Source organism: Octodon degus, unplaced genomic scaffold (genome assembly GCF_000260255.1).
Source record: "Octodon degus isolate 3935 unplaced genomic scaffold, OctDeg1.0 scaffold00010, whole genome shotgun sequence".
Lineage (NCBI taxonomy): Eukaryota > Metazoa > Chordata > Mammalia > Rodentia > Octodontidae > Octodon > Octodon degus.
The window spans coordinates 3,968,841-3,978,043 of record NW_004524586.1 but is presented as its reverse complement, the minus strand read 5'-3'; the positions used below and the strand labels follow the sequence as shown (position 1 = coordinate 3,978,043).

At 47.3% G+C, this 9,203-nt stretch overlaps 1 protein-coding gene across 1 annotated transcript in view; it reads left to right on the top strand.

The window, feature by feature from the left end:
- The window catches only part of Tll2 (tolloid like 2), a 147,458-nt gene that overhangs the window by 80,382 nt on the left and 57,873 nt on the right, over positions 1 to 9,203 (top strand). Inside the window, exons 4-5 of the mRNA XM_004625684.2 lie at positions 3,837 to 3,992; positions 6,922 to 7,039. Coding sequence (XP_004625741.1) covers positions 3,837 to 3,992; positions 6,922 to 7,039 — 274 coding nt within the window. The remainder of the gene's footprint in view (positions 1 to 3,836; positions 3,993 to 6,921; positions 7,040 to 9,203) is intronic.

Sequence of the window (9,203 nt, the reverse complement as noted above, 5' to 3'; positions counted from 1 at the left end):
GGAGACCCTGTGCCATGGATGATAAGAGTGAGTATAGTGAAGGTACCTCTCCTCTCCAAACTGACTGATAGGTTTAATGAAATTCATATGAAAGTTCAGTAATTGTTTTGTAGGTTGCTATGGTACCTAGTGGTGCCCCCGGAGCCTCATGCAGGCATGGGTGGCTTCCGGTTTGTGACTGATCCTTGATCCAATGCTGGGATTACAGGTGTGGGTGCCGCACCCTGGCCCTGGGGTGGGGAATGGGATTACCATAGAAGGAGGGGAGAGAGGCTCGCGGCTGCCACAGCCTCGGCTCCTCCCTGTGCTCTTCGCCGCAGCCAGTGACAGTTGCTCTCTGCCATGTGCTGCCTGCCCTGGAGCTGGCTGGGGATAGACTAGCACTTCGACTAATGTGAGCTAAGTAGACCTTTCCTTCCTTAATGCTGGGCGTTGGGTATTTTGTCCCAGAAATGAGAGAAGAGTAACTGAGACAGAAGGCATAGACAAGCTATTATCAAATGTATATGGAGCATATGCAAGAGCTTGGGAAGAGCAGATTTTCAAGCATTGCCCTCGGTGCCGACGTGCACGCCCTAAACGCCAACGATGGACAGCGAGGACGTGCTACTCAGTCTGACTGTGCTGATCATTACATACTATGTACCGAAGTTACCAAGTCCACCTTTGGCATATAAAATGTTGTCAGTGAGATATTTCTTAAACAATTTTAAAAGAAGAGAAATACATTGGGAATAAGGACTTCTCTTCTTAAAAGATAAAACATCTTTTTCCTGAGCAGCCAAAACCTAGAGGGTAAGAGTTTGTAAAGTGGAAGAGAGAGTAAAAATAGGCATTCAGAATGTTCTGAGCTTCTTAACTTTTCCTTTGTCATTTTTAATTTAATTTAATTTTTATTTGGTATAGGGTCTCACTACACAGCTTGGACTCATTGTGGTCCGTCTGTGTCAGCCTCCCCAGTGCTGGGATTACAGGCTTGCACCACCATGCCCGGTTTTGGTGGCTGGCACAGCATGCCAGGGCTTCTAGTGCCAACACAGCATGTGGTACCAGGGATCATCCCAGGTGCTTGCGCTTGCCAGGCAGCTGCTTAGACCACTGAGCTATCTCCCTGGCCCTTTGGGCTGAAATGTTTGTAAAACTGTGTCCAGGTTTTTCAGTTTGCGAAGTGTAGGCTTCTGAAGAGGGGAGTCTGCACCCCAGTACTGCCCCCTACCCTCACTTCCTGCCACCCCAGTGGGAAGGTGCTCTGCAGTCCTAGGCAACAGTACGCTCCTTAGTTTGTGTGTTCTGGACATTGCATATAAATGAAATCGTGCTGCCTGTTGTCTCAGTCACTCTTCTCTCATTGCTGGGACAAATACTCAAAACACTCAAAATGAAGGAAGGAAGGGCTTATTTAGCTCACAGTTCCTGGAGGTTTCAGTCCATCCTTGGCTGGCTCCAAGGCAGAGTGGCACATGGCAGAGAGCAACCTTTCAGGGCGGTGGCAAAGAGCAGAGAGCACAGGGAGGGGTAGCAGCAGCTCAGGCAGCAGCCAGCCCCTCTTCCCTCCTTACACTGTAGTGCAAGTTACCTGCCCCAGGGCAGGCGCAGCATCCACACCCTCAGTAATCAATCACAAACCCCAGAAGCCACCCCATGACTGCATGAGGCTTTGGGGGGACACCTAGACACAAGCCGTAACACGTGTGATCTTCTGTGTCTGGTTCCTTTCAGGTATGTTCCTAATGTTCATCTGTGAGGTACAATGAGTACATCCTTCATTCTGTTTTATAGCTGATGATATCCCCTTGTACGGATATGCCACATTTTATTTATGTATTCCTCTGTTGATGAACCTTTGCAATTTACCATTTCTGGCCTATGATGAATAGTGTCGCTGTGAACATTCCTGTAAACATTATTTTTGTGGCCATGATTTCAATTTTGGAGAGACATGGCTACAGAGTTTCGCTTTGGAGCCATGAAAACATTGCACAAGTAAATAGAGCTCATGGTTGTATAGCTCTGTGAATATACTAAAAGCACTGAAGTAAACCAAGTGTGATGGTGCATGCCTATAATCCCAGCACTCGGGAGGCTGAGGCAGGAGGATTGTTGCTGATCCCTTCTGGCCCTAGTATGAATTGCTGAGTCATCATGGTGGCCATCTAATATGGCTGAAGCCCTTAAAATAACAGCTTATCTTCCCAGAGACCACCTCCCTGCTTCTTCTCCAACTCAGCCCAGGGTGCAGTTTCCTTCCACCTTTCCCACCACCTCAGGCAAGGCCCCAGTCAGATCCTCAGGTATATCTAAACATCCCCTCAAACCCCACCCTTGGCACAGGCCATAAAAGCCTCAGCCTCCCTTTGTTCCAATCCAGAGAATTCCTCATCTTTCCCAGATTCTCTCCGCGTCTTCAGACCCCTTTCCCTTTTTCTTTCTTCCCAGTTTTCCTTTGCGCCAGCTGCCTGAAAAAAGCCTATCAGTTGCAAGTTCAAGACCAGCCTGGGCTACAAAGTGAGCTCAAGGCCCGCCTGAACTGTACAATGAGACCCCATCTCAAAAGGCCCACCCCAACCCCCCAAAACCCACTGCATTATAAACTATAAAAAGATGAATATCATGATTGTGAATTATATCTTGATTTTCTAATGACAAAAAAGCTAGAAAGGAAATGTCACAGAATGAAATAAATGAGGACATTAATAAATTAATAGAGCAGGGAAAAATGAAAAATTTTTTAAAATAAAATGAAACAGTCTCAGTTACTCTTCTCTCGTTGCTGGGACAAATACCCAACACCCAGAATGAAGGAAGGAAAGCTTTATTCAGCGCACAGTTCCTAGAGGTTCAGTCCCTGCTCAGGTGGCTCCCAGGCAGAGCGGCACATGGCAGAGAGCAGCAGGTCATGGTGGTAGAAAACAGCAAAACAGCAAGAGCAGATGGGAGGAGGAACTGCAGCAGTGGCTGCAGAGAGCAAGTCCGTCTCCCTTCTGTTGCATTCAGGCCACCTGCCTCAGGCCGGGTGTAGTACTCACATCCCTAATCCCAGCAGCACTCACACCTGTAATCCCAGCAGCACTCACACCCATAATCCCAGCACTGGGTCATGAATTAATCACTAACTCTATAAGTCTGTCCAATAACTGCATGAGGCTTTGGAGGGACACGTAGACAAGAACCATAACAGAAACAAAGCCAAAAGCTAATACTTAGAGGGGAAATGTAAGACAGAAGAGAAAGTAGTCCAGGTCATAGCAGTGAGGAATTTTAAACAAGTGCACTGAGGTGAATCCGTAGCTTCTTTGAATGAACAGCATGAGGTGGGTTCAGCTGCGTGGTAGGCTGGGCCTCCCACTCCCTCCCTCTGCTGGTGCCAGCACCACAAACCCCCTTTCCTACATTTTTTCTGAAGGGTTCAGATGTCTTAAGAGACTAGGAAGAGCTGGAAGATTTTAGGAGGGTCTGTTTTTTTCTGGATTTTAACAAAAAATTAGTTTTTCCCCAGTGTCACAGACTGGTCCACTTTTGTAGCTGTCCTAGCTGAAGGGTTTCTGATTGATGCGTTGGTGCTTGTAGGTCAAGGCAAGGGATTGCTCATCCCAACTTTGGTTCTGCCCAGAAGACTGAGAGCTGCTGGGCCCCTTTGATTCCATGTCTCTGTGGGGCCTCCTTGTTACACTCAGCTTTCCCCATCCAGGATATGACCAGGAATCGAAGACCTGCACAGGTGAAAGGCCCCCTTGTGTTGCAGGTCCTAATCCCTCTTTTGACCTGTATTATACAATGTTGAGCATAATTTGCAGGAGTCAGAGGACAAAGTACATGGTGTCCTGACTGTCTTGCAGGTGGCAAGGAGGATGACGGACTTCCTTCCAGCCCTGAGACCTTGAATGCCGCAGCCCAGACCTTCTCTGCCCGGGTCCGAAGAGCCACAACTTCCAGGACAGAGAGGATCTGGCCTGGAGGGGTCATCCCCTATGTCATTGGAGGGAACTTTACTGGTCAGTACCCCAGATGAGACTGCTTTGGGGCCAGGTGCTGGATGCCAGGGCCACGGCAGGTCCACCCGCTGAAGGCTCCCTTACGCTGCGTGACGCGGCCCACTAGTCCCAAGGAAACTACAGTCTCTGTTGGGGCTGCACCTTCAAACACATCACCTTGTCTCCAAGCCTTCACCTAGGGAGGGGCGACTTGAAGGACAGTGGAGTTTGCTGAGTGTATGAGTCAAACCCTCCAGGCACAGGAGGGGTGTGCACTGCTGTGCAACAGGGGGGTTGGACAAGCACTCTGGGGACAGCAGTCCCTCGCCACCGTCCACCAAACAGTGTTCCTCATGGTAACCCGAGGGCGCCAGGAGGTAGGGCATGGTGGAACATGCCTCCCCGGGTTCAAATCCGGGCTCCCCTCTTGGCAAATTCCTTAAATTTTTGTTGGGGCTGCCTGTTTTATAAATGCGGACGGTGATATCTTTTATCGTGCATGTTATTTTGAGAGTTCAAAGAATCAATACAGGTAAAGCACTTAGAATTATGGCTGGCACAGAGTAATTACGCCTGGCGTATGCTATTAGTATAATTACCTTCAGAATATGCAAATCACCCGTGGCTTCCCACTGCCTATAGCATGAAGCTGAAGCTGCTGAGCGTGCTGTTGGGCTCTCCCCAGGTCTCCCCTCCGAGGCTTTTCACCCCTCTGCTCATCTCGGCTCCTCCCTCCTCCTCGGCGCCTGTTCCTCAGCCTCAAGGCCCCTTCCCGTTCCTGAACATGCTGTGAGCCCCTGCACAAGTAGACTTGCGCTTGCCCTTCTGTTTGCTGGAAGGTTTTTCCCAGAACCTTGTGTGGCTGGCCTGGCTTCTTCTTACCATTCGAGTCCTAGGCCAGGTGACACATCCACAGAAAGTCCCCTGGCTCCCCACGAGGCCCCTAGTGACTCGGTGGTCCAGCAGTCCTGTTTATGTCTTGGCGGTACTCACCGTTAACCGACATTGCTTCGCTTGCGTTTCAATTTACCTTTTACCTTTGCCCAAGCTCTGTGGGAGCAGAAAACGTTCCCCACCCCAGGTGTTCTCACACCTAAGACCTGCCACGGAAGCTCATTCCAGCTACCCGCCCGCAGCAGCAGCCTACGGCCGGCCGGCGCAGCACCAGTTCAGTTCCCGGCTCTGGCCACCCCGAGCAAGCTCCCTGGCCTCGGCAGCCTCTCCCCTGCTCCTTCTGCACCCCTCCCTCTCACAGCTCTGTGACCCCTTCCGCAAGAGGTGGCTGCTGAAGGGAAGTGTGCCCCAGCACCACTGCGAAGCACGGAGGGGCAAGATAGTGGCAGAGGTGTGCAGACCCCAGGGCGGGCAGGTGCCCGGGAGGACGGGGGCTCCCCGAGCCACGCAGAGCTCCCTTATGCCAGAGGCTTGACGAAGTACTGGGATAGACAGAAGCCTAAGACCTCCCCCTGCCCATGAGGGCCCCCAGTTCTAACATCAGAGAAAGCTGCTTTCCAGAGAGCTGAAATGTCAGGCAGGAATAGTGGCCACTGCTCTTTGGTGTCCTGGTGCTGTTCTTTCGGGTGTGACATGGCCTTCTGACAAAAGATTTGTATGGCCTGCATCCAACTGAGCTAACTGTGTGTGATAGAACTTTGATTATATACGGATTGTGTGTTCTTCTGTAAGTAGTCGGATTGATGCTTATGACTGACAACCACCTTGAACCAGAAGTATCAAGTTATCGAAGAAGAAAAAGACAGCTAAGTTTCTCTTTAGTGCATGTGCTGATTTTGGGCGGGGACAGTATGAGCCCACAGCTACATCTTCTACACTACGATGGGGTATTTTTTGTTTGCTTATTTTTATTTTTACATCACTCTGGAAGTTGAGTCTCTACTCCCAGTGCCTTTTTTACTACTCAAATAACTATTTTTTTTTCTAGAACTTGCTCGTTTTTTAACAAAATTAAAATAGTCTTCTTTCCATCAAATTGATTTTGAAAAGAATTCTTACCAACTGTACAAAACTGCCAGCATGGAGTTTCATTATTTATCCATTTCTAGTCCAGGGGCAGGGAGATAACTTAGTGGCAGAAGCGCCTCTCTGGCGAATGCCAGGTCCTGAGTTCGATTCCCCCCAATACAAAAAAAAATTCTAATCAAGGAACTATGAAGCTAGGTTCAGAGAAAGTATGAAATTCTCTTGTTTTTCAAGACTTTATAGAAAATCAGGCCCAGGGATCCCCCCAGAAGACACTGAGAGACCCCACACAAAGCACATGGACATGCACCCAAATGAAACTGCCAAGGGCCTGGGAGTCCCCTCTGGCTGGATTGGCAGAAATGAGGGCAGGAGGTGGCGTGGGCAGCGGGCTCCCCACTTCAGAAGCCTGCACTCCCAAAGTAAACATGCTGGGTGCAGTTGTGCAAATGTTTAGAAAAATACTTTGAATACAAAGAAGAACTTGGGAAGCCTGGAATGTCCTGAACATTGGCCTTTACGCCCTCTTCCAGTTCATCAACTCCTGCCCTCTCAGTTTGGGCTGCTCAGGAAAAGCATGCTTCATTTTCAGCAAAAGCAATCTCACTCCTGGTGCATTTCTCTTCTGAGTCACCAGCACGAGCTTTCCAAATCATTTTAAAAATATTTAGTTGACAAAATCTTATACATTCAAGGATTATAAAGTGAAAATTTGATACAGCTATCTAACGATCACCACAGACAACGCATCCATCACTGTCCATGATCCCCACTTGGAGCGTATGTGTAAGGATGGGGAAGGTGCTTAAAAATCTGTTGCCTTATTAAATTTTAAGTAACCAATGCAAGTATTATTAACAATTTTTTTTTAAATCATCAACATAAGTTTGGTCTTAAGCCAGCATGCCTTAGGCATTCACAGAAGCTCTGATCAGGAATGAAGTGACCAGTACTTGCCCTGTCATTTCAGGCAACCAGAGAGCCATTTTTAAACAGGCCATGAGACACTGGGAGAAGCACACCTGTGTGACCTTCGTCGAGAGGACTGATGAGGAGAGCTTTATTGTGTTCAGTTACAGGACGTGTGGGTGAGTGTGCAAAAAGCAGGTCCGCCTCAGCCGCTGCAGAGCAGAGGGGCTTGCATCGTTAGTGTTCGCCTCACCACTTAGTATTTACAGTGAACTGTGATTTATGGGAGTTCAGAGTTGGCTAGACCTGCTCATTGCCCTGTATGGCAGCGCCATCACTGGCCTGCTGGGTGAGCCCAGGGGACGACTCCAGAAGACTCGCTTCAGTGGCTCTGGCACCAGGAGGGCGATGGGCAGTGTTTCCTACAGAGACAGCTTTAGGGCAATGGTCCTCCATCCTTGGGGTCAGTGTCCCCGCTGAGAATCCGATAGAGGGGGAAGCGATGGGCCTCCTCTCTCCAGAGTGGACGCACAAGCCTGGTGCAGGGTTGTAAGCCTGTAATTCTAGCACTCTGGAAAGCTGAGACAGGAGAACTGCCAGTTCAAGCCCCTGGGCAACTGGGCAACTTAGTAACTTAGTAAGACCCTATCTCAAATTAAAAATAAACAAACAAACAAAAAACAGGGCTGGGGATGTAACTCAATGAGAAAGCCCTGGATTCAATCTTCAGTACTACAAAAACAACAAGAAACAAAGAATGGTTGTGCATAGATGTAAAATTATGATTTTATTTATATATATTTTTTGAGACAAGATCTTGCTATTTAGGCCGGTCTTGAACTCACTGTGGAGTGCATGTCTTAAACTCACAGCCATCTTCCTGCCTGACCCTTCTGAGTGTGGGGATTACAGGCATCAGCTACCATGCCTGGCCTTATGGCCACAGAATTCTGCATGTAACATGACAGTGAGTATAGGCTTCTTACAGAAAAGGTTACAATAAGATGACTGGATTAGGATGAAAGACATCTGTTATTCCAAAAGACACAAGTATGTTATATGCTCTTATTCAAAGAAAAAACTTTCTATGTTAGGTCAAAACCAAAAAGCAGCTGTGTGTTCTATACATAAGACGCAGAGGACCCGGAGAGATTGAAATGTAAACGGAAACAAGGTATACAGGTGCATGCCAGCAAAAGGAAGCTGACATCACAAGTTTGGTTAGAGGAGAGGCTTGGTTTTTTAAAATTTATTTGTTTGTGGTGCTGGGGATTGAACCCAGAACCTCATGGCTGTTAGGAATCGTCCTACCATTGAGCTACACTGCTGGACCTTATTTTTGGTTTTAAAGCCAGAATGTTTTTTAAAGGGGGAGACTATAATGAAAAGGGTCCAAGCTGTGGTACAAATACAGTGATCATAAATATTTACACACCAAGTAACATAGCATTAGGAGCGCAGAGCGAGCCCGGTGAGACCAGGGGAGAACCGACTGGAAACACCAGCAGCTGGACGTTTACTTCCTTTCCATCAGCACAAGTAGGGCGTCGTCAAGTTGACCGGGACATTAGTAGAAATTCGTTAAGAATTTGAAAAGTACAATTAATAGGGTTGATTCTGTAAATCTAAAATCGTAGATCTGACAGTCTGTAACAGTTTTCAGTGCATACTGCTGGCTTTCTGTCTATTAAATATTAGACTCTGTCCATCTAGCAAGCATGAAGAACATCTCAATGAGTCCTAAAAAGCAGAAGTAGCCTTGAAGTATTCTCAAATTGGCAAGCAGTGAAAGTAGGCATGATAACAAAAATAGGACAAACATCTGGTAAATTAAAAGGTCTTCTGTATCTTAAAAATGGCTCTTAAATTATAAAAAAGTTAATATTAAATTGCAGAATATCTGGATGGCAAAACCCATACAGTTCCAAATGAAAAGGATAAATCTAAAGCTCTGTTCACACGCTAATTAAGGATGATAATGAAATTTCAGTTCAAAGCATTACACCAAACAGATAATACAGGTAAACCACCAGCAGCACAACAGCAAAGTAAGCCTAATAAGAACCCAAAGAAACAGATCAGGTAAAACATTATGGGGTTAATAAATTCAAGAGTGACTTTTGTGAATAGACAGAAGATAGTAGATACACCACGTAGTAGTTTATGACAAAAAAGGGGCAGGGCAGAAATACACAAGATTAGAAATCAAAAAATGGGAAGTAGCCGCAGACACAGTGGGACTGTAGAAGAGTAGTTCGCGGCACCATCTGGGCAAGAGGCAAAGATCTGGGTAATGTGAATGACTTCAAGGCACAGAGCCGTCTGGAAAGAAACAGAAATGAG